Source organism: Nelumbo nucifera, chromosome 3, assembly GCF_055504915.1.
Source record: "Nelumbo nucifera cultivar China Antique chromosome 3, China Antique-T2T, whole genome shotgun sequence".
NCBI classification, from domain to species: Eukaryota; Viridiplantae; Streptophyta; class Magnoliopsida; order Proteales; family Nelumbonaceae; genus Nelumbo; species Nelumbo nucifera.
In genome coordinates this window covers 84,043,183-84,069,029 of record NC_142651.1, presented here as the reverse complement: position 1 = coordinate 84,069,029, position 25,847 = coordinate 84,043,183, and the positions used below count along the sequence as shown (strand labels likewise).

Here is a 25,847-nt window from a genome sequence, read left to right as displayed (position 1 = left end):
CCTAAAATACAGGGGCACGAATGCAAAAACCCCAAAAACCAGGGTAGGTTGGGACTTGGGAGTCGGGCTTAGTCCAATTGGATGACCCGTTTTCACCCGTACCGTATTATTGAACGAAGGAGTGAAACCGATAAAAGCAGGATTTATGCAGGAGGAAACTGGAAACCATGAATACGGCGAAACGTTAAAATGGATTCATTTGACAACAAAGAAACAAAGATGGATTGATTTTTAATTTAACGAATTTTATTAACCTTTGTTTCCATTGGCGTGAGCAAGATTACCAATTACCAAAGTGTTATCGCAAATTTCCACTGTCCAAAAGGGGGCGTTGGATAATGAGTTCTCACCAGGGTGGGAATTTAACGTTGGATGAATCCCTCACGTTTGATGAAGTCTCCAAGCTATTCTCTCTGCCCATCGCAGAGGCTGCTAACATTCTCGGTAAGGCGGTAACCCTCTTCCCCCCCTCCTCCTTTTGTGTATTTCTCTCTCCAAGCGTAATTCAGTTTGTCATTTGTTAACTAAGCGCGCGCTGAGTCTCAATCTTGCGTGGATTTCTGTGGGAGTTGAGCTTTTCTCTTTTGTGATGGGGTTGTTTCTCTTTGTTGGTTGAGTGTTTACATTGGATTGTGCATAGTTGATTTTGGTGGGTCAGAGAGTTTCAGACTTTCTTCTGCTTTTGCGTGAGAGCTCTAGACTGAATGTTCACATAGGTTGCGTGAGAGCTTAATTTCTGTGGGAATTAAGCTTTTCTCTTTTGTGATGGGGTTGTTTCTCTTTGTTGGTTGAATGTTTACATAGATTGTGTGTAGTTGATTTCGGTGGGTATGAGAGTTTCAAACTTTCGTCTGCATTTGCGTGGGAGTTCCAGACTTTCTAGCTTCGAGTTTCTTTTAAATCTCCATTTGAGCATTCGGAATTTCATGAATTAAGTTTCCTGTTTTGTGCTACTTTGTGTGAAAAAGAAAAATGCCAAAGGCTAGGTGCGTATCCAGTCCACCCCTCCCAAGACCCCATATAACTGAGACCAACATTGGGTTATGGCTTTTGCGCTATAAGTGCGTTGATCCAACTTATGAACATATTTGAGTTAACAATGAAAGCATTATTTTCTTATTATTTCTAATCGTTATTTTTGTATACTTCAATTGAGCAAATTTGCCCTTTTCTTTAATTTGTTTTGTATTTATTTCATTGATATCGAGACAGTATTTCCCTCCAAAGGAATTGGGATGATCCTTCTTTTCTCTTTCATATGTTTTGCGAAAAACAGGTGGGTGGTCCTTCTGTTGCCAGTGCAGCACATTTACATTGAATTTCACGGTGGAGGAAGTTTCCTTTAGGAAGATTTTCGTTTTACTTTTTCAAACTTCTTGCTAAATTGTTTTTGTTATAATTTATCACGAAATAGTGTAGTATCACATGGTATTTAACTGGTAGTATCGTGCATTAAACTAATTAACGAGTTCAGTATGTTTAACCTTTATATATTTATTATCTCCATTCGATTATTCTCTTGACTGCAACTGTTAAGCTATTCAACGAAAATCAATATGGGTGTTAACATATTGTTTTATTATTCACCTGGAGAATGTTTACATATATGCTTGCCAAAACATGTTTTTAGTTCCTTGCATAATGCTTGAGCTTGCTCCTGTCCCTTCTGGATGATATGTTTTACTTCCAGTTATGGTTAATTATTTGGTTACTTATATGCTTACTTGTCATTTTTACTTGATGTAAGTAAGACTTCTGCAGTCTTGATCTGGTTTTATGTGGGTGTAATTTTCAAGAAACTATTTCATTATGTAACTTTCATGTTCCAGGTGTTTGTAGCAGTGTTCTGAAGAAGATATGCCGTGATAATGGTCTCATCAGGTGGCCATATCGTAAGGTAGGCTTCTGATCATCAATACATATTCTTGTAACTTGTAAGTTCATTCATTACTTGTTGGAAACATTATTTCTCTGTTGCTTTGTCCTGTCTATTTCTAATTTATTGTATAAATGTCAGAAATAACTTGTATGTTCATACTTCATTCATCTACTTGTGGGAAAACATTATTTGTTTGTTGCTTTGTCCTTTCTGTCTCTAATTCACTGTATGGATGCTGAACATATCTTTGGCTTCCATACGTTTCTTCTTGACTTTTGTTAATTTTTATTTTGTATATGTTTATCAATCCTACATTCACATGAATGTTCATCTATATATAACATGTTAATCCATACGTCCATGGAATATATTCATGCAGGTTGCATGACTGCATCCACTACTTGGGTAGTCTATTTGTCTTAAATTGTCATGATGGTTTGTATGAGATTCCACAAGGAGTGCTAGGCTTGTTCCATATGCTTGCATATCATGTCAACTGAATCATAGAACTGCTTTTGGCATGCAGGATGATATCCAGTGATTGCTTAGCCTCAATTGATTCAATTGCTTTCTACAAAATTACACATCGTCGGAGGCCTGATGTTTATTTCACTGTTTTCACATAATATGTTTTATTCAAACAAATAATAAATAAATAAATAACTCATAAAGGCTTCTCAACATATGCTTGGCTTGTAAGTTGTAGAAATGGTCACTGTTTAGTCACTCTGTACAAGCTGGCCTTTTATATGATACTGGACTCTGCTGTCATATGTAATCCTTGTTAGCAAGATTGGTTCTTCAGGAAAATGATAAAGCATGACGGGACTGAGAAATTTATACTCCTTGTATACCTTTTTTCTTTTGATATATATATATATATATATATATATTTTTATCTATAAGAAAGGTACCTTTCAAAGCAAGGCAGGTTGTTATCAGTTATCCATGGTGACCTATGGATGCAGTCTGTGGAAAGGAATATGCAGAGCTTCAAACCTTTTTAGAAGGGGAGTTGGACTTAAATTAGGGAATGGGAGAAGGATTAAGTTCTGGTTGGATCCCGGACTGGGGAGAATTTCCTTAAGCTGTTTTTGGCTTGAAGGAAAAAGTAGGGAAAGGAAGGGAAAGATAGGGAAACCTTTACAAACCTTGTATAGGTTTCCTTACCTTTCCCTTCCTTTCCCTACCTTTTCCTTCAAACAAAACATAGCCTCAAGGATCTGTTTCCCACCCTGTTCAGTTTGACAGAAGACAAAGAAGCCTTGGTAGCGGATACATTTGTGATAAGGGATAATGCTATTTGCTGGGCTCCAGCCTTTAGAAGGGACGTCAATGACTGGGAGATTCAGCAGGTGGGAAATCTCCTAGTTTTGCTCCAGTCTCAGGTTTTGAATATGCAATCCAAGGATTCTCTAGTGTGGAAATGGAACAGAAGTTGGGAGTTTTCAGTTAAATCCTTATACAGCGCCATAAGGGGAGGTTTTGAAGCCCTCTTCCCAAGCCAGGCCATTTGGGGGACAGTGGCACCCTCAAAAGTAAAGTTTTTTGTATGGGGGGCAGCTTTAGAGAAGTGTCTCACCAAAGAGATGTTGGTGAAAAAGGTTTTAACTGCAGTGACCTGAGGTGCAGCTTCTGTGGTGTGGATACAGAATCAGTCAACCATCTGTTTTTACATTGTAACTTTGCCTCAAAGATCTGGAGCCACTTCTTAAGTGGTCTGAGGTTAAGATGGTGTATGCCAGCCTCAGTTAAAACCTGCCCGGAGGCTTGGCAGATCCGAGGGATGACTAAGAAAGGGAAGATTTACTGGTCTTCTATTCCCTTAGCAATTATGTGGGCGGTTTGGACAGAAAGGAACAGCAGGGTCTTAGATCTTAAAACCTCTCTACTGAAGCTGAAGTCATCAATATGGCTTTAGGTTGTGTGAGAAGTTGGTTGTCTATACTTACCGACTTTAAAGAGGTTACTTCTAATTGTAATTTTTTGAGGATGACCTTTTTTTGAGGTCCTTCTGATTTGGTGTGGACTTGGCAGATCCGAGGGATGACTAAGAAAGGGAAGATTTACTGGTCTTCTATTCCCTTATTATGTGGGCGGTTTGGACAGAAAGGAACAGCAGGGTCTTTGATCTTAAAACCTCTACTGAAGCTGAAGTCATCAATGCGGCTTTAGGTTGTGTTAGAAGTTAGTTGTCTATACTTGCTGACTTTTAAAGAGGTTACTTCTGATTGTAATTTTTTGAGGTCCTTCTGATTTGGTGTTTACAGCTTCTCTTTGTACAAATAACCTTTTGCATCAATACAGTTATACTTTACCTTTGCTAAAAAAAAAATCAATTAGCCATGGCGAGCCTGCAAAATTAGTATTCCTTTTAAACTGGAATTACTAAATAAGTTCCATTAGAGCAGACCAACAAGTTCCAAAAGTATTTTTTGTTGAGGCCACCCTTCAAACCATAAATGATGCAGTGCGATCCGGACACTCCTAGCTGGCGGAAACTTGGCTCCTAGCTGGCGACGGGCGGTACCTGAGAAGAAGAGGGAGGTGAAGAATTCCCGGGGAGCTCGCCCGGAGGGAACACTCCGATGCTTAAGTTAGAACTCTGAGAGAACTGTAGAGAATGCAAAGAGAGAGCTAAGAGTGCAGATGGCGCAAGTTCAGTACCTTTGCTCCTTGAGGATCGGGGTCCTTTTATATTGGAGTTCTGTCAAATCAGGCGTAACCGCCTCTGTCAAGTTAGGTGTAACCTTGGGCCGAGCTACCTTACACCGAGGTGCTGGGGGTGCACCGAGGTGCTTATGCTTGAGGCAGGCCTTAGGCAAGTATGGACAGGAGTGTTAATGGTGCTGACCCGAAGTGTTTCCACTTCGGGATACTTAGCCGTAGGTCGGGGTGTTCCCTTCTTAGGAAGAGCTCGAGGCTCAATGGGAGGAGCTCGGGTCCCCTCGCTGAGGTGGGAACTCGGTTCACTCCACCCTTGGAGAGAATTCGGGGTGAACTGGATGTTACTTCCCGACGAGTTGCCTCGTCCGCCGAGCTGTCCGGCCGGGCTCCGACGAGTTCGTTACGCTGAGTTATGGCCAGGCTGTCACGCTGAGTTGTCACTTATGCCAGGTCATGTCCACGTGTCCCCATGCTACGAGGTCGGGCCAAATCACCCTCCATCAACTGCCCCCCACTCCCCGTGTTGGGGGTTCTGACCTAGTGCGGGGAGTCCGCGGTGTGCCGGGTGGATTTGGCTCGGAGCTCAGGTCTTCTTGTCAGGCAGCTCATTGGTCGGACCAGTTCACTGCTCGGCTCAATCAAGAGCAACCCGGGTCGCGTACGGTTCATGCATGGACGTCACGCGATCTATGGACTCCGCGGACGTCAATAAACGCGCTAAACCGATTTCGCCTCGGGGGTCGCGTAGCTGGTTTTCTTGAGAGCCGTCAGATCGTCTTGATCTTGACCGTTGATGCCCGAGTATAGCGGCTATAAATAGTGGGGGTCTTGGGCATTTTTCTCTCGTCATAAGTTCTCAACATTCGTCTTGAGCTCGCGTCTAAGGTCTCCAGCTCGGGTCATCTCCCCAGTTCGGTTGCTTTTCCTTGGTGAGTCCCCTTAGCTTTTCTTTCAGTGTCCTTATTTCTTCCAGTTCGTTTCTCTCTATCACCATGTCTAGTTTCGATAGTCAACTGGATGAGCCCGAGGTAGGTACCTCGGCTCAGGGTGACCCTACCGAAGTCCAGTCTCACGAGGCGCGGGAGGCCTCGGGTAATCTGGCGTCCACCTCTCACCGAGGTCGGATGCTGGATAGGTTCGGTCCTTCCACCATGACCCTAGAGAGACTCCGACACCTTATCCGGCAGTACAACTTACCTAGGGAGTATACCTACAGTCTGCCTGCGGGTAACTTCCCATGGGAGCACGGTCCTAACAAGATCGTGATCTTCCAGGAGCAGCTCATAGCCGGGCTCCGTCTTCCTCTCCACCCCCTTGTCATAGAGGTTCTGAATCACTTTAACGTCACAATATACCAACTTCACCCGAACTCCATTCGTAATGTGGTTGGGACCATTTCCCTCTGCTTTGATTACGCCTTCCCTTTAGACTTAGATATTTTTTGTTCAATTCTCTCAATAAAGAAGAGCGCTTCAAGCGTTCTCCCCAAGCATAGGCGGGCCTACTACCTATCCCCTCGCCCGGGTCTCAAGTTACTACACAAGCTTCCCAGCAAAGTCCCGGCTTGGAAGCAGGACTACTTTGTAGTCCGGAACATCGTGGGGTGGCCCTTCCCCACTCATTGGAGGGTGGGTGTTCAGGACCCCGACGTTATACTGGAGAAGGAGACAAGGGAGACGCTCCAGTCATGGGCTGAGCTCGGGTTTGATTACAAGGATTATATCGCCGAGAGCAAGCTCATACAGGCCGGCTTGAGCCCGGGTAGGTTCTTACCTAGAGTTAAACATTTTACCTTAGTAGCTTGTACCTTTGAGTTGCTGACGCTGAGCTTTGTTGCAGGACCCATGGAGGAAGAGAAGCTTAAGGGGGAGAGTCTTTTCAACCATATGAAGGGGAGAAAGAAGCAAGCTGCCAAGAGAGCTTGCGTCGAGTCTCCGCAGGTCCCTACCTCTGAGCCCGAGCTTCCTGATGCCTCTCCGGTCATTGACTTAGAGGAGGATTTACACCTCGGGAGTCTGAGACGGCGACAGAGCCTTTTCTAAGGCAGCTGTGGAGCCCGAGGTCGCTGCCGAAGCCATTGATGCAGTGAAGCCTCTGCCGAGCCCATTCGTGCAGCTGAGACGACAATTTCCAGCTCGGGGTGCCAGGAGGGAGTCCGAAGTATCCTGATCCCACAGTGCAGCCTTCGGAAGAGTAAGGGGGCTGTCTACGCCGAAGAGGTTACTGAATGGGCCGACCTCACTCCTCAGCTCGGGGCTCGGGCTGCCACCCACTCTATGGTGGTAAGTTCTAAAAACTTCTGTTTTTCTTTTTTTTTTGTCATTACCTCTTTGGTGCTAACCAACCTTCTCTTCTCAGGTGAACTCCGCCGTGCACGCCTTGACCCTTCAGTCCGAGAGGCACCTGATGCGAGCTCTGTTTATCGAGGACTTGGCTCGTGCAGCCAATACCAATCTAAGGGCAGCTCGCGGCCAAATCCATCGGTTGGAGAGTGATGCTTCAGCTCAGAAGAACGTCATCGAAGCACTGATGGTGGAGATAGAAGAGTTAGCACGCGAGAGGGACGGGTTGAGGAGCGAGGTGAACGCCCTCAAGGCAGACAAGGGGGGCCTTAGAGCTCGAGGTGAAAGGCCTTAAGGAGGATAAGGGAGCCCTGGAGCACGAGGTGGAGTTCCTCAAGGCTGATATTGAGGAGAAAACTGAGATCTTCACCCAGGCCATAGAGGAGACGAAGGTCAAGGCCGTTACGGACTATGTCAAGTTAGACAGGTCCGGTGCCGTGCTGGGGGAGGCCTATCGTAAGGGCTTCAAGCTTAGCAGGTGGTTGATAAGGCACACGTACCCTGAGCTCGATACAAGTGCCATCACCACTTCACGGATCACGAATGACATAGCCCGTTAAGCTACAGAGGATCCGGATTCCGAAGAGGAGGGTGGCGACGAAGTGGTAGATGTCACCGACCTGGCTGAAGCTCCCGAGGAGGTCCCGAGTAGAAACGAAAATCCCTCAAAATAGTTGTCCTTGTACTATGAGCCTACGAGCTCAGCTTTAGTTTCCTCTTTTTTTTTTTTATATATATATCGAGCTCATTGTATAGAACTCTCCATCAATGAAATTTGTTTTTTGCCAAGTGTTGTCACTTTATTCTTTTGTCGAAATGATTGCTTTATCCGAGCTACTAGAGTTAAGTGCCCGAAGTAGGGTTTCTCAACTGTCGTCACCCCGAACTGTCTCCCAATACTTTGTAGGGGTGATTTTTATAACGTACACCGAGGTGAGCGACATAGTAAGGCATATGCCCGGCCTATCTACTCCTAGGTTACTTGAATTGATAGTTGTCCCTAGCGGGTCCAACCTATTGTGTACGGATGAGGCGGTTAGGTCATATATAGTGCTGAGGCCCTTAGTTAGTTCGGCGTTTTAGCCCTTAGGCTGGGGGAGTGACTTATAGTCACACTCTCTAGAGTTTGCCCATGCCGAAGAGGCAACTGGGTCTTATAGTGCGATGTCATCGTTAGCTCGGCGTTTTGACCCTTAGGCTCTGGGAGCGATTACGGTCCACCCCCTCTTGGAGTTTGCCCATGCCGAAGAGGCGACTAGGTCTTAAAGTGCCGAGGTCATCGTTAGCTTGACGTTTTGGCCCTTAGGCTCTGGAAGCAACTACGGTCCACCCCCTCCTAGAGTTTGCCCATGCCGAAGAGGCGACTGGGTCTTATAGTGCCGAGGTCATCGTTAGCTCGGCATTTTGGCCCTTAGGCTCTAGGAGCGACTACAGTCCACCCCCTCTTGGAGTTTGCCCATGCCGAAGAGGCGAATGGGTCTTATAGTGCCGAGGTCTTTTTGTTAGGTCGGCATTTTGGCCCTTAGGCTCAGAGAGCGACTTGTAGTCCACTCAGTTCGGTAATTTATAGTAATATTGCCTTAAGTTGACAATATTCCATGCCCGAGGTACTTGTTTCCCTTCTAGGGTTTCGAGCTCGTACGTTCCTTCCCCGTGCACCCGCTTTACTCGGTAGGGTCCTTCCCAATTTGGCCCGAGCTTACCAACACCGGGCTCAGGTACCATAACTTTACGAAGGACCAGGTCTTCGACGCGGCGGTTCCGCTTTTTGACCCTGGCGTTATAGTACCGAGCTACTCTCTACTGGTAGGCCGCGGTCCTTATGTACGCGAGGTCCCGTACCTCGTCAAGTAGGTCGAGGTTGGTGTGTAGCTCGTCTTCGTTTGCTTTGTCGTCGTGCGCTTCTAGACGTAGCGTGGGAACCTCGATCTCGGTTGGGATAACTGCCTCGGTGCCATAAGTGAGGTTGAAGGGAGTCTCTCCTGTAGCGGTCTTCACTGTGGTCCGATAAGCCCATAAAACACTAGGTAGCTCGTTTGCCCATAGTCCTTTAGCTCGGTCCAAGCGTGCCTTTAGTCCGCGGAGGACGGCTCTGTTCGTGATTTCCGCTTGGCCGTTTGCTTGAGGGTGTGCTACCGAGGTAAAGTTTTGCTGTATCCCCATGTTTTTGCACCAGTTTTGGAATTTGATGTCCTCGAACTGCTTACCATTGTCGGAGATCAGTACTCGGGGTAGTCTGAAACGGCTTTCTATACTCTTCCAGAAGAAGTTTTGCACATTCCGAGCTGTAATCGTCGCAAGAGGTTCAGCCTCAACCCACTTAGTAAAATAGTTGACTGCCACCACTAAGAATCTTCTCTGCCCTGTTGCTGGTGGGAATGGTCCGAGTATGTCGATCCCCCACTGTGTGAAGGGCCACGGGCTGGTAAGATATTTTAGGTCGGCAGTAGGCTAGTGGTGGATGTTGGCGTGCTTCTGATACTTGTCACATCTTCTGACGAGCTCGATTGCATCTGCCTTCATCGTTGGCCAGTAATACCCCTGTCTAGCGCTTTCTGGGCAAGAGCGTTGCCCCCAAGTGTCCACCGCACAGATTCTCATGAGTATCGCGGAGGACGAGTTCGGCCTCGAAAGGTCGCAAGCAGCGCAGGTAGGGGAGCGTGTAAGATCTTTGGTACAACCGTTCGTCTATCATGACGTATTTGGCTGCCTGACGCTCTACCCTTTTGGCAGCATCATTACGATCTGCAGGGAGGGTTCCGTGTAGCAGGAAGCTCGCGAGCGGATCGATCCAGCTCGGCTTTGCTTGAACGACGGGAGCAACTTCCTCTGCCCCCCCCCGAGAATGCTAGGCCGAGGTAAGTTCTCTATATACACGGTTCTCATGGTGTTATCACTAGTGCTGGCTAATCGGGATAGGGCATCGGCCCCAACATTCTCTGATCTCGGGATCTGTTGGATGAAGTGTGACTGGAAGTTGAGTAGAGCCTCTCTTACTTTGGCTAAGTAAGCGATCATGGTTGGCTCGCGAGCTTCGTACTCACCCGTAACCTGGTTGACCACGAGCTGAGAATCATTGCAGATGACAATGTGTTTGGCTTTCACTTCGTTTGCCAGAGCCAGCCCGGCTAGTAACGCTTCATACTCCGCTTCATTGTTGGATGCCGCGAACTCGAAGCGTAGTGCATACTCCAGTTTCACACCGCTTGGCCCGTACAAAACGATCCCAGCTCCGCTGCCCAACTGGTTTGACGAGCCATCTACGTGAAGGATCCAGGGCAGCGGAGCCCGACCGGACAGCTCGGCAGACGAGGCAACTCGCCGGGAAATAACATCCAGTTCACCCCGAATTCTCTCCAAGGGTGGAGCGAACCGAGCTCTCGCCTCAGCGAGGGGACCTGAGCTCCTCCCATTGAGCCCCGAGCTCTTCCTAAGAAGGAAACACCCCGACCTACGGCTAAGTATCCCGAAGTGGAAACACTTCGGGTCAGCACCATTAACACTCTTGTCCATACTTGTCTAAGGCCCGCCTCAAGCATAAGCACCTCGGCACACCCCCAGCACCTCGCCGGAGCCCAGCCGGACAGCTCGGCAGACGAGGCAACTTGTCGGGAAATAACATCCAGTTCACCCCGAATTCTCTCCAAGGGTGGAGCGAATCGAGCTCTCGCCTCAGCGAGGGGACCCAAGTTCCTCCCATTGAGCCCCGAGCTCTTCCTAAGAAGGGAACACCCCGACCTACGGGGAGTGGGGGGCAATTGATAAAGGGTGATTTGGCCCGACCTCGTAGCATGGGGGCACGTGGACATGACTTGCCATAAGTGACAACTCAGCGTGACAGCCTGGCCATAACTCGGCATAACGAACTCGTCGGAGCCTGGCCGAACAGCTCGGCGGACGAGGCAACTCGTCGGGAAGTAACATCCAGTTCACCCTGAATTCTCTCCAAGGGTGGAGATAACCGAGCTCCCCCCTTAGCGAGGGGACCCGAGCTCCTCCCATTGAGCTCCGAGCTCTTCCTAAGAAGGGAACACCTTGACCTATGGCTAAGTATCCCGAAGTGGAAACACTTCGGGTCAGCACCATTAGCACTTCTGTCCATACTTGCCTAAGGCCTGCCTCAATCATAAGCACCTTGGCGCACCCCCAACACCTCGGTGTAAGGTAGCTCGATGCAATGTAGCTTGGCAACTTGCAAGAAAGATTTGCCTGACAACAGTACCTGCCGAATCTGGAGGCTGCGCCCACATCCCTTGTCAGGCGGCATCATGCCTGCCATTTCTGAAAGATGTGGCACGCCTGACAGGTCCGTACCCTGCAACGGTTGCCTGCACCCGCCACCTCAGCTCTGGCAGTAACGGCTGCAGCGGAGGCGGTTACTCCTGACTTGACAGAGGCGGTTGATAGAACTCCAATATAAAAGGACCCTGATCCCCAAGGAGCAAAGGTACTGAACTTGTGCCATCTGCACTCTTAGCTCTCTCTTTGCATTCTCTATAGTTCTCTCAGAGTTCTAACTTAAGCATCGGAGTGTTCTCGCTGGGCGAGCTCCCCGGGAATTCTTTACCTCTCTCTTCTTCTCAGGTACCATCCGTCGCCAGTTAGGAGCCAGGTTTCCGCCAGCTAGGAGTGTCCGGATCGCGCTGCATCATATACTTTGATTGCCTTCATCAAGGTGAGAATAGTTCATTGGGTTTTAGCTAGTTGAGAGTTTAAAGTGGTATCAATGATTGATCTAATAAGAAGTTGGCATATTGCTGCTGTTGTTTCAGGTGGGAGACAGAAAAGAGTTGAGAATTGGAACTCCCTCTCCCTGCCCAACGTGGGCGGATTAAAACTGAATTTTGATGGCTGTGTCCTTATAATCCGGGAGAATCAGGTGTTGTTGGGTACTAAGGGATGGAGAAGGTAGAATACTATACTTCTCAGCTTCTCTGGGCCAGCAGGGATTACTTCTTAAGAGCTGGACTACTGGCTGTAGTTCATGGTTTAAAACTGGTAGTATCAAACAACTGGAGAAACATAATAGTGGAGGGGGACTGCCAAGTGGTTATTTCATGGTTGATTTCAGAAAGTGTAGTCCCATGGAAATACAAGTTGTCAGTTAGAGAAGCTTTGTTGTTGGGAAGAACATCTGAATTACTTGTTCAGATGATTCTGAGGACTGGAAATGACTTGCAGATGGACTTGCCAAAGCTGGAGTTGTAAGGCAAAGTTTGGTTTGGGGTTGTCCAGGATCTGGGGCTGAATTACAACTGTTTTTTCATGGAAAAAGAGAGATTTTTTTTTTAAGAAAAGGTAAATTAATATTCATTAATCTCAAAAAATCCCTGTAGAACAAGAAGCTGTACATAGGGAGCTAAAAGAAAAACTGCCCCTGCAGTGCTAACATAACAAACCATTATTTTTACAAAAGGATTTTCTGTATACAAAATATGTACTGTGACTTCTTCCTTTGAATGATATATGAATGGCCAGCTTTGAATGCAGTCTTCCCACTAACATAATAAACCAATACTTTTATGACAGCTTGATGCTGTTCTGTAATTTCCTGCTATACATACAGACAACATGGTTTTTTTTCGATATATATTATATATATTTCATTGTGTTATCTATCAAAAAATTAATATTCTACATGATCAAAATCTTAGTTATAATCCTTTTAAAATTCTAATGACATAAGAATCCAACAATGTTCATCTTAAAGTTTGTAAATTAAGTAGTAAAAGAAAGGGAAAAAAGGAAGAAAAAGGTTAGGAAACCTGTCTTACACAGTAGAAAGCAAGGAGAAAGTAGGAGGAAGAAGAAAAATCAGTTTCAAGGATGAAATACGAACTATTTATCCCTACCTCTCGACCTGCACTGTAGCATTGTTCATTAAACATGTGAAAACAAAATGCCCCTGTTAAGTGATTCTTAACAGGGGAATACCATATTACATCAAATGACTAAAATGCCCTTGTGGGCAAACATTTCAACAGCTCACCTAGGATATCTGCTCATCAACATTTGTAGCTGTTAATGCCTGAAGAAAAAGTTCCATGGATGATACATCGGAAGGAAAATATAAAGAGAAACATTTAAACATGAAAATCCATCTGTCTTTCATCAAACAGCTGGATTCTTTTGCATCACAATAAACATATTAACATCTCCTTTCAGTCAATACTAACCATGCTCCACACAACCTGGATATCCATATACCAGTCTGAGGATAGAGGATATTCTCAGTGAAATTTCTTCCTTTTTTGTTGCAGTATTTTTCTTTTTCTTTTGATACGTGTATTTATAATTGATCAAACGAAATGCCTACCTTTAGATTTTCTGTGTTCCAATCTGGCATACTTCACTTTATAATTATTAGTACTTACAACATTGTAAACCATTCACACAATTTGCACATCACCCTGATCACTTTTAATTGGTCTCCTTCAATATGGTTATACAAAATTTAATATTCTGTACACTTGCACATTCAAATTACCCTGCAACCTGCATGATGTGATTGTGGCACATTATATAGTTTCTATCTGGAAAGAGTATCGAAGAAATTAAAAAGGATGCTGCTAGAGAAAGAAACAGGGAGCTTGCTCAGTTGTCAAAGGCTGCAAGACAGAAAAATGAATCAGCAAGTTCTATTCTATCATCAACCTTGTAAGTTGGGTTCCCTTTAAATTTGGACTTGGTGTCATAAAAACGGTCTTTCCATTTGCAAATAATATCTATTTAACAAACATAGTTGGAAATGTGTAAATGTAATGTGATACTAGTGCAAGCATGGGGCATGTTTCCCAAGGAGAAAATGGACTGGATTTTTCTTACCCTGGAAAAAAGATAAGATCTTAACCAGGTTTGCAATGTAACAACACACATGTAACTTCTTTTCTTTTTTTGCTTTTTGGGATTGTTATCAGGATATTTTATATGCAGAGAAAAGATGGGGAAAAGAAATGAGAAATGAAAATAGAAATAAAAATAAATGACTCAAGGAAGGTTCACCCTCATTACAGAAAAATTAAATTTTTGCAACAATGCCTTATTTCTATTGCAATATAAGTAACCTTGAGAGACTTCATTTCAACAGTTTCCCTTAACAAGATTAAGTTACTACATTAGCGATTTAAAAACCATGAAGAAGAGCAAGCACCATGGAGTCGTGTCTAACCACTAATCTTTGGAGTATAAATGCTGGAGAGAACACCATAGTTCATTTTGATCTTATTCTCTCTTGAAGGAATACATTTTTTGATTGATTGAAGGAATAAATTTTGTAGGGCTAGACAGATGAAAATGAATAGTAGTCCATCAGAGACACTTGATTTAGTTTTGTCAATGTTATGAAATGTTGTACCATTCAGTAAGGTTTTGAATTAATAGGTAGAGATATAGAATTAATCTAATGTTCTTCAACTTTTTGTTATTTTTCCTTCATAAGTAGGTATTTACCTCAAAAACTCAATAAAGCCTTATCTATATTCCCCACATTATACAACTGAATATGCAAATCCTGTTTTGCTATTCTTAATCATATTAATGTTTTCATAAACTTGATGCATACATGAAAGATAAATTACAAGAGAAGACAACCAGATAATTTTCTGAAGAAGCTTTCCAGTGGGACCTAAATGGCTTTCATGCAACCCACTGCCCTGGCTTCCACTGGGGAAGCCCTAACTACTCCCTGGAGAGGGTTACCCTTTTTTTTTCTGATGAGCATAGAAGGTCAATCTTCTTGATAGTGCAGGGTCAGCATAGAAGACTTTATGTTTCTTTTCCGTATTTCTTGTTATTTTCAGTTTAGGCTGATTTAAAGAATTTGTCTAGAGTCTGATTTTAATCTTAGTATTTACTTCCTCGCAGAAAGTGTCATAAAATCAGTAATTGATACTAAGAGAGCTGTTATTCTTTAGTAGTTTTGAAACTGGTTGATTCTCTTTTAGATAGTCTTATGCATCTGTCTTGGGTTGGGGTCAGTATTGTCATACCCAGACCATATCTACTAATTGGACCATTCAGACTGGGTCCCAAAACTGGATTTTGAAATGCATGGTTCTCTGAAATGTTGACTTGGTCAAAGGTTATTGAGAACCATACTAACAGGTGTTATAGTATTTAATTTTTTTGATAGGTAAAAGTTCATTAAGAATTCATTATCAGCAAAAAGATAAATATCTGTTACAAGCATCCCAAGGGGAGGTGTCAGGTGCAGCATCACACTTTAAAAGAAAAAAAAACAGCACAAAAATTACAACTGGGCCCAATACAACTGATTCCTAGTTACTCCTTGCTTGGCTAGATAGTCGGCAAATACATTAGCCTCCCTTCCCACCATAGTTTTCAAGGCGCCAAAGCGAGGTTAGGCAATAGGGGGGGGTACCTTGTCGCCTAGTCGCCTAGGCGGTGGATTTTTTTATGTTAAAAACATTGATCCTAGGGTAGTTCCCTAGGTACCATAACCATCTTTCCTTAATAATTATTCATAATTCTCATAAGAAAAGTATAAGGTTCATATTAAAGGATAGAAAATCAACATATTCATGAGAAGAAAAGGAAGAAGGAAAATAAAATTCAAAAAATATAGGGGCTGATCCCTTTTTGTTATAGGAAAAGAAGAAAAGAAAAAGTATTGGTAGTAGTAGTAGTACAAAAAGAAAAAGAATATATGGAAGAAGAAAATGTGCTGATTAGATAAAATTTTAAGTTCTTCCTTACTTATTGATTCAGGTTTTGAAGTCTTTGAGGGTTCAATACAGCATTTAGCAATGTTTGTGTTGATTAAACTCTAATAAATAAGAAAATAATAAAAATAAACTAGTATATAAACATACAGAATGATTATTTTAGTTTATAATGTCTATTTTATAATTATAATCTCAAAAAAGAATGAACAAAAAAGTATTTTAAAGTAGAAAGTAAAAAACTGCTTTGCGATTAAGCGAGGCGAGCCTCAAAGGGTGCCTTGTCGCCTTGACAACTATGCTTCCCACTCATTGTATAATCAAATTCAAATGTCGTGTTACCCATTTGAATTTCTTCATTTCATTTCTGTAATACCATATCACTGAGTCTAGATCTCTTAGCCAACCCACCACCACCTTGGAGTCCCCTTCCATCACCAAATTCTCCAAGTCTATCTCCCTTGCAATCTGTACACCTTGTAGGACTGCATACAGTTCAGCCCTTAAGGAGTCTCCATTCCCCATCGGTCCTGAGTAGAGTGCTCTTAGATTCCCATCTTTGTCTCTTATGGTCCCTCCAATTCCAGAAAGGCTTGGGTTTACCTGATTGCTCCCATCAAAGTTTAGTTTCATAAAGCCTTCAATGGGAGGTGTCCAAACCAACCGTGCTTTAGTCTTCTGCATTGAGCTAGAAGCTACTGAAAACTAATTCCTCCAAATGTCATCAAAGGGGAAATGTCTGAATAATTCCATAGTTTGTAGCCAATATATAGTTCTGGTCATTACACAATCCATAATTTGTTGTTTGCTTTTCTCCTTCTCTTGGAAGATTTTGGCATTTCTTTCTTCTCATAATGTCCAAACCACTGCTGCTCTAGTGCACCTTCATATTCTTCCCCTTTTGTTTGGCCAAGCAAATGTAGATAGATCAAATAACATCTTAATCTCCATTGGGCATTGGCATATTCCACCTGCACCCAAACAAAGAGAAAAACCACTCCCAAATTTCTATAGCAGATGAGGAAACGAGTAAGTGATAGCAAGATTCACCATCTGATTTACAAAGAGTGCACCAATTCGGGGAAATACACAAAAAAGGCCTTTTCTTTTGCAAGTAATCCTAAGTGTTAATTTTCCCATATACCCTTTCCCAACAGAAAGCCTTAATTTTAGGGGAAATTGGCTGAAACAAAACTTCTTCTATGGAAAGGACTGAGAGGAAGGGGACTGGCAAAGAGCTTTAAAAAAAAAGGCACAAGAGAAGAAGCATTTAGGGTTTGGACACCAAAGTCTCCTATCTGGTTTCGAAAGCTCTAGGCTGACTTTATCAAGAAGTAGAAGCTTTGACAAATAGGTAGCTTCTTCATACCTCAACCCCCTTCGAAACCCAAAATCCCAATTGTGACCCATAGGTTAAATAGGATGGACTAGAAAACTCAAAATTACCTTATTTTTGTACAAGGAAATGGAATACAAGGAAGGAAACAAGTTCTTTAAGGGTCGGTCACCAAACCAAGTGTCTTCCCAAAAACGAATCAAATTACCTGAGCAAACATCGTACCTGATAAAATAGGTTTGCAGTATATATTATATACTTGTACTATTTTTGAGATGTTTTTATTTATTTTTTTTTACATTTTTTCTTTGAGAAAGTTGAGTGGTTTCTAGACATTCTGACCATTTGACCCCTGTACCACTAGCTTTAGTGGGTGAACACATCTGGTCTAGTTTTAACAATACTGGTTGGAATCTTGGTGCCTCTCTTAAGGCACAAGTGGACTTTGAGGTTCTTTTCTCACAAGGTCTACAATCTTATGGGGTTTATGGAGTGAGAGAAATGCAAGGATCTTTGAGAACAAAGAATTGGATGCAAATTCCTTAATTGTACCATGATGAGAATGATTCATTGGGTCTTAAATAGTGATGAATTCAAAGGGGTTCACAATTGAAAAGTTACTGAGAGATTGACAAACTGTGGTTGCATTTCAGATGAGAAACCAGCAAAGATTAGTAGGAGATGCATCTGAAGAAGGAAAGCTGAAACTACATTTTGATGGTTTCAACTTGGGCTGCTTTTAGGAATAGATGGAGTGGTGAGGGATGAAAACAACATCCTACTCAGCTTTTCTGGATCAATTTGTCTAGGCAACTCCTTAAAAGCTGAACTAATGGCTCGTGCAGGGACTGATGCTGATCTCCATGTAAGATTGGACAAATATTGTTGTGGAAGGAGATTGTGATTTTGTTATCTCTTGGATGAATTCGGCAGGGGACATACTTGCATATATAGGGGTCTAGTCTGACAAGTGTAGGCATTTAAACATACCATGGACAGCTTGTTCCAATGGGTTCCTAGGATTGCAAATGCTTCGGCTGATACACAAAATTTGGGGTGACAAGGGAAAGCCTGGTATTAGGGATGGCAAATTTCCCCATCCTCGATGGGTACTTGACTTCCCCAACCCATTGGGTTGGGGATGGGGATTGCTTTGGCGGGGTAGGGATGGGGACTGGGATTAATAGGGATCCCTGACCAGGGTCAGGCTCAGGGATGGGGAATGAGGCCCCCGCCTCGACCCCACCCCGAGTATATATATTAAATATTATTCATATTGTATATATATTATTATATATGATTCTATTTATATATATCAAAATATATTCAAAATATTATTTGTATTTTAAATTTTTTTATTTACTTTAAGTAAATTGATTTTTCAAAAAATACTATTAACTAAAATAATTTGGGGATTCGGGTCCATGCGAGGAACTCGTCATTGTCGGGGATTGGGGATGGAGGACAATTTTTATCCCTAACGGGGATCAGGGTCGAGGACGGGGAATATGATCCCCACCTTGAACCTGCCCTGTTGCCATTCCTAGCTGGTATGAGGAGGGCTGGGATTGGATATGTATAGTGATTGGTTTGTTGCATTCCACTTATCCAACTTTGTTTGGTCTTGTTCATTTCTATCCTATCCAGCCTAGTGATTTAAAAGGCGCGTCTGAGGCGCATTTTGGGGTATGCACCTCGCCCAGGTCCTAGGCGCACCAGTGTGCTTAGGCGTGCGCCTGATGCACCTTGCGCCTCAGCCCAGGCGTGTGCCTTTTTAAAATTGTGCTTTTTTGTTGTTTTTTGAGGTGCGCCTAGGCGTGCGCCTGATGCACCTTGCGCCTCAGCCCAGGCATGTGCCTTTTTAAAATTTTATGCTTTTTTGCTGTTTTTTGAGTCTAACGGCTGGGCCGAGGGCTCCGCCCCCGGACCCCCCACTTCACTCTCTCACCGAAGCTCCAAGAACCCCCTATTTGCTAATGTTGTTCCTCATTCATTGTAATAAAATATCTTCTTAAAAGGCAATGAAAGTTATAAAATGATTATTTTTTATGTGAGAAATAAGAATTTCAAACCCTAAAATAGACTTGTTCGGGCTTACCTCAAGGGGCGTGGTACAAAGGCGGACTCATAGAATCTAGAATGCAATATGTTTTACATCACATTAGCTACTTGAAGCAATGCAATTAAGGAGAAAAAGTGATTGTGGGTTTTACATGCTTGAAAAATGCTTTATATGTTTGCTTTTATTTTTAAATTTTCATTTGAATACGCTTTACATGTTATGTTTATGTATTTTAATTTTAGATAATAGGTTTTCTAAAACATTTATTTTAAAATTTAAGTTTATATTTTTTATTAACATTATGTTTAATATTTTTTGAATTTTAAAATTTTTTGGCATTTTCTTTGAATTTTCTGACCTTTTTTTGATTTTTTAGTTTTTTTTTGTAATTTTGCGCCTTTCTTAAAAAGGCGTGCGCCTCAGGTGTAAATTGGCCCTTGCGCCTTTTTTGCACCTTGTGCTTTTAAAACACTGATCTAGCCTTTTGGGTAGTATGATATTTGAAATGAATTTGATGTTATTTATAGAAAAAGGAGTGGGCATTGAGGCTATTGTATCTTTCTTTCTTCTGTTTGTATTCTTTATCTCTTTCTTGATAATTTTTTCAATAAAGTTGTTTGTTATTGACCAAAAAATATTTGTCTTAGTAATTGCTGAAGTTCTGTATTTTGGTAAGATGCTATTGGTAGTTCTCATACTTCCTTTTTGTAGTCAACCATGGCATTTTTTTTAATGTAGTTTGAGGTTGTATTTTGTATAGTGAAGGGATTTGCTCCTCTGAAGAGACTTTGCTCTCAAAGATGTTTCATTCCTTTCCAGCCAAATGGTTCAGAAAATAGTGAAAAGATTTTCCGAGCCTTTTCAACTGCTACCTGGAGAATTACTTAAAATTCAAGTCATACTGAAGAGAAGATTTTTTTTTCCTGATCTGTAAACAAACAATTTTTAGGATTGCTTCTACTGTAGCTACAGTAGTCCGAACCAGTAAGGAGAAGGAGAAGAAGAAGAAGAAGAGAAGAAGATGAAAGAACTGTTGAACCTTATAGCTAAACCCTATCAGTTGACCTCTTAATAGTGATTAGGATTCTATTTAAATGTACAAGGACTAAACTGCCCCTACTTAAGTATGGGACAGAGAACCTCTAATAAGGCTGCCACATAAGCTCATAACTTAACCAAGGTGAGTTAACAAATCTACCCTTATTCGGCTAACTCTAACACTCCCCCTCAAGCTGGAGAATATATGTCATATAATCTCAGCTTGTTACATATATAGTTCACTCTCCCTGAGCTTAAGGCTTTTGTAAACAAATCTGCCCACTGATCACCTGAGCTTACATGTTCTGTGCTTATCTCTCCAGTAAGAACCTTCTCCCTCACAAAGTGGCAATCAATCTCTATGTGCTTTGTTCTCTCATGAAAAACAGGGTTGGATGAGATATGGAGCGCAGCTTGATTGTCACAATACAACTTCATAGGTTTATCCATGTGGAACCCGATTTCTTGTAGGAGATTCCTCAACCACACTAATTCACATGTAGTGTGTGCCATGGCTCTGTACTCGGCTTCAGCACTGCTTCTAGCCACAACCGTCTGTTTTTTACTCTTCCACGTCACAAGATTTCCTCCAAGAAATGTGCAGTAACCTGTAGTAGATCTTCTATCAGACACAGAGCCCGCCCAATCTGCATCCGTGTACCCAACTACTTCAAGTTTTCCTCCTGGTTTATACAATAGCCCACGGTTCGGAGCTCCCTTCAAATATCTTACAATTCTAAGAATTGCATCCCAGTGAGATATACGAGGGTTCTGCATAAATTGGCTCACCACACTAACTGCAAAGGAGATGTCTGGTCTCGTGATAGTCAAATAGTTCAGCTTCCCCACTAGTCGTCTATACCTTCCAGGATCATCAAATATTTCCCCTATATCATTGCTCAACTTAACATTTGGTTCCATAGGAGTCTCAGCCGGTTTTGCACCTAACAGTCCTGTTTCGTCCAATAGATCGAGAACATATTTTCTTTGGCATAGGTTTACACCTTGTCTTGATCTAGCAACTTCTATACCCAAGAAATACTTCAATGTCCCAAGGTCTTTTGTTTGAAAATGATTTTGCAGAAAGACCTTGAGTTTGTCGATCCCCAATTTGTCACTGCCAGTTATAACAATATCATCCACATAGACCACTAATAAAATCTTTCCAGCTTCTGAGTCATAGCTGAACACTGAGTGATCAACCTGGCATTGTTTCATTCCAAAATTCTTCACCACTTCACTAAACTTCCTGAACCAAGCACGAGGCGATTGTTTCAACCCATAAATTGCCTTTTTCAGTCTGCACACCTTACCAGCCTCCCCCTGAGCAACAAACCCAGGTGGTTGCTCCATATATACCTCTATAAGGTCACCATGAAGGAAGGCATTTTTTAGGTCAAGTTGAAATAAGGGCCAATCATACATAACTGCCAGGGAAATTAACACACGGACAGAGCTAATCTTAGCCACTGCAGAGAAGGTCTCCATATAGTCCACTCCATACAATTGTGAATACCCTTTAGTAACAAGTTTGGCTTTCAGACGCTCCACACTACCATCTGGCAAGTATTTAATAGTATACACCCATTTACAACCCACAACATGCTTACCAGGAGAAAGAGTAGTGAGCTCCCACGTGTGAGTATGCTGAAGAGCAGAGAGTTCCTCCATTGCCTGCCTCCACCCAGGTGAACTAAGAGCCTCTTGGACATTGTTAGGTATGGAAATAGATGACATTAGTGAAACAAACTGGTGATGTGAGGCGGAAAGGCGAGATACTGAAACAAAATTGGAAATGGGATGGAGAGTAGAACTACGTTTACCTTTCCGTAAGGCAATGGGTAGGTCAAGTCCTGAAGGTTCAGCAGCAGGAGCAACAACAGGATTCGCGGACAAGGTAGAAGCTAGAGGAGGGGCTGGTGTCGTTCGACGTGTATACACTTGCCGAATTGGTGGTCGTTCAGTAGGGATCTGCATTGGATGAGGTGACGAGTCAACTCCAACAGGAACACCCGGAACGGGATCACTGACCGGAAGAGGAAGAGGAAGTAAAGGTGGAGACAAAGATGCTTCAGTTCCTGAGAAGAAGGGAACAGACTCAAAAAAGGTGACATCAGGACAGACATAGCACTTCCGAGTAATGGGATTGTAACACTTGTACCCTTTTTGAGTCCGAGAGTAGTCAAGAAAGACACACTTATTTCCTTGTTGCAGACCAAAGTACTCCTGATAGAGCTGATATACCCTTGTAGTATTATCTTGCCCAGAATACAGCTTCTTGGCATGTTCCCATATGTCCTTAGCTGTATCTAAGAACATGAAGTTGGCATTTATTTTGGGTTCCATACTGTTCCATAGCCATGTCATGATTTGAGCATCCTCCTGTTCCCAATCATCAAACCCTGGAGAGTCAGCCGGTGGTTTATCTTCTTTCACATGCTTCACTTTTCTCTTTGCCTTGAGAAAAACTTCCACCGACTTGGCCCATGGAACATAGTTCTCACCATTCAGTTTAATTGAGGTCATCTGTACACCTAGATAGTTAGAGGAAACCACCACACTAGGTTTCTGATCACTACAGCCATCTCCCATTGCTGCCATGGTACTCTTTCAATGCTGCCTCTAATCTGAATTCCCAATCACCAACTAAGTGCTGCTGTCAAGAGTTTGATGTTCCAGAACCTACAACAGTCCCTAAACACAATGATAGACACGCCTTTGTTCTTATCCACACTACTACTGATTTCACAAAAAAAAAACACAGACTACACCGACATTAATTCAGCACTTACTAACCACATGCAAGCTCTCTTACAACTACTCAACAGAGTTTGTGCATCACAAGCACCATCACACAGCCATAGCTGTCACACACAATACAGACCTGCTTTAACACTTTTAAGAGGGCACCACAAGACCAACAAAAACTCAACTAGTACCATTGCATTACACCTTGCACCATTCGGCCACCTACAGTAGCAGCCCTTACACCATTTGGTCACTGTAAACACAGCCTGTTCTTGGAATTTTTCCAAGAACCAGGGCAACAACCAACCTAGTTCTCTAGGTTCTGATCAGTCCTCTCAAGTTCTTGAAGATTTTCAACCCAGAAATACCAACAGCACACAGAGGAGAGATAACCAACCTTCGTTTGAGAGCTTCAGCCAACCATTCACTGCTGAAGTTGTTTTCTTAGGAAAGGAGGTTCTGTGCACCAGAAAAAAGAAGAGCTGTGATGTTTCAGGCCTGGGACGAACCACTTTTCTCCATTGACAGCCCAGAGAAGAAAAGGAGAGAACTGAAGCACGAACTGAAGTTGTTACGAACTGAAACAGGTCACAAACTGAAGTTGTCACGCTCTAATACAATGTTTCTACCAGTAAGGAGAAGAAGAAAGAGAAGGAGAAGAAGAAGAAGAAGAGAAGAAGAAGAAGATGAAAGAACTGTCGAACCTTATAGCTAAACCCTATCAGTCGACCTCTTAATAGTGATTAGGCTTCTAATTAAATGTACAAGGACTAAACTGCCCCTACTTAAGTATGGGACAGAGAACCTCTAATAAGACTGCCACATAAGCTCATAACTTAACCAAAGTGAGTTGACTAATCTACCCTTATTCGGCTAACTCTAACAAGGATATTAAAAGTTGTACAGCTATATTGTGCCTTGCACCCCTTATAGGCTAGCTTCCTACCTACTGTCAAATTAAAATGTATATTTACAACTGGTTTCCCAATCTAGCCAAGGCATTGGCCATGATTAAAGAGAACATGTTAGGTTTCATCACTTTACTTGCAGCCATAATTTGATGTGCCAATAGTTAATTGTTTGGTTTGATTTTGGTGTCATTAAGAAAGCTTATTCAATTATCCATTCTTCACATCCAAGATCATGCAATTTGGACATGAATTGAGCAAGTCATGCCTCATTCTTGGCCAGTTGATGAATCTTGACGAGATTCCTTTTTTTTTTTGTTTATTTTGAGTTTTGAATTATTAAATCTAGTAATTTTAGGATTTATTTGTTTCAGAAGTTGATTCCTTGTTAGAAATTCGTGTCAAATCTGTTATTGATTAACAAGTCAAGTTTAAGAAGGTTTTTAGGAGTTCTAGTTAGTTTTAAAGTCAGTCTATAGGCATGATTTAGAGAGTGATTAGGAGTAGGAGTGATCATGGCCTGAATTTCTAATAAGGAAATTCTAGTAAAAAACCTTGGCTAAAGAAGCATTGGTTATTGATTTCTATTGAGATAAAAGAAGGTTTTTTAGGAGTTCTAGTAATTGATTAAAGAAGCATTCATTATCAATTCCAGCACTCAGCAGATGCCTTGGTGAAAGAATCAAAGAAGATAGCCTATGAAAAGGGAAATGGAAAAAAAGTGAAATGAAAAACAGAAACAAGGGAGACAATGACCAAACTCCAAGATCGCATATAAAATTATAAAATTAGTCTGTAATTTTTCTGGGTATTCAGAAAATCTGGGTATTTTGGTTCTGTTAATGCTGACATTGTTAAAAACTTGGATATCTGACTCCAGGTTTTACCGAATCCTGAATATTCCACGAGCCTAAACTAAACTAAACTAAACTAAACTGTCATTTTAAGATTCAAAGCAGTTCCTTGAAACCCCAAAGAAGCAGGATGTCCTCTTTTACGTAGTCTTTTTTTTATATTTCATTTTTTAAAGACTAAATAATTATACCTACAATTACTTTTTCTTCTGAAACCTTATGATGATTGTACTTCGTGAGCATCCTGAGTATTGATCTCTCTTGAGAAACAGGTCTCTCCCTTGACAAGATTGATCTGTACAACAATTTATTCCTTGAATAGATTCTGCTATTAGGGGCTTCATGGAGAACAGTATGCCCAGGAAGCTTAATAAATGGCATAATTTCTGTTTTATTCTCATTTGTTATCAATTCCTCCCTTCCTCTTTATGATTCTTTCCTGTTAGTTTCAGTGGCTCCCAACTTCAAAACAAAATGTCAAACTCTTCACAGCAGCAGGGAAGTGGTGTTCAAAATATACGGCCGCAGCATCTGCAGAATCCAAGCTTGACAAAAGGAATTCCAGACCATGTGGATGAATTCAAGTATGGGTTCCCAACAGATGGCTTATCAACCATCACTGTCAAATGGTGGGGAAGCAGCAGCCCGGATGGTACCGAGGATGATGTCTTTGGGGATGAAACTGACCAAGAAGACAAACAACAATCCCCAGAAAAAGCTGATTCTAGTTGCCTAACAACTGAGGAAAAGAAGCCAGATAAAGGAACTGGGGAGAACGAAATTGGTCCTCAAGGCACAGGCTTGCTGTCATCTGTGAGAAAAAGAGCTGCACAAGAAGGACGAGAAGCACTTAAGCTTGGTTACTGCAGGAACACGGGGGCATACAAACTGGCAAGGAGAGAGGAAATATTGCTCCTGAAAGTATTTGGATCATCCTTGCCAAATCATTATACAACTAGCTCTTGATCATTGTGCATGGATGGTTTGTCATTTGTAAGCTCCTTGCTATCAAAGTTAAGCCTTGATAAAAGAACACAACTTTGTTGTGGGTACTTTGTTATCAAGTTAAGCCTTAATAAATAATACATGAACTTCTGCTACTGCATTGGATATGTCCACTATTCTTGGTCGGAGTTAACTCTTTCTTGAGCGCCCCCCCAAGTCTTGATAAGTCACAACCTGCATTTCGAGAGTTACCCGAGTCTGGATCTGCTACCCGCAAGCCTACGTACCAGACTCTACAACCACACATCAGGAACATATTAGTTGTCATTCACGAGGAGTTACCGCTTGTGGGTAGCAGATCCGAGCTCCAGTTTTCCTATAAAAACA

At 42.5% G+C, this 25,847-nt stretch overlaps 1 protein-coding gene across 2 annotated transcripts; it reads left to right on the top strand.

Moving 5' to 3' along the window:
• Positions 1-208: 208 nt before the first annotated feature.
• Positions 209-25,620, top strand: LOC104585973 (uncharacterized). 2 transcript variants are annotated; one of them, XM_010243037.3, is made up of 4 exons: positions 209-444; positions 1,830-1,897; positions 13,415-13,545; positions 24,962-25,620. In XM_010243037.3, the coding sequence occupies exons 1-4, from the start codon at positions 339-341 to the stop codon at positions 25,479-25,481; spliced, it is 825 nt and encodes a 274-aa protein (XP_010241339.1). In that variant the 5' UTR covers positions 209-338; the 3' UTR covers positions 25,482-25,620. The 2 variants fall into 2 exon arrangements, with proteins under 2 accessions (XP_010241339.1, XP_010241340.1); XM_010243038.3 differs by having other exon boundaries at positions 212-444; positions 24,968-25,620.
• Positions 25,621-25,847: the final 227 nt, after the last annotated feature.

Coding starts and splice junctions, on each gene's coding strand:
- LOC104585973 (XM_010243037.3), top strand. CDS start 339: ATGAGTTCTCACCAGGGTGGGAATTTAACGTTGGATGAATCCCTCACG. Junction 445..1,829: donor AGAGGCTGCTAACATTCTCG/GTAAGGCGGTAA, acceptor TTCATGTTCCAG/GTGTTTGTAGCAGTGTTCTG. Junction 1,898..13,414: donor TCAGGTGGCCATATCGTAAG/GTAGGCTTCTGA, acceptor CACATTATATAG/TTTCTATCTGGAAAGAGTAT.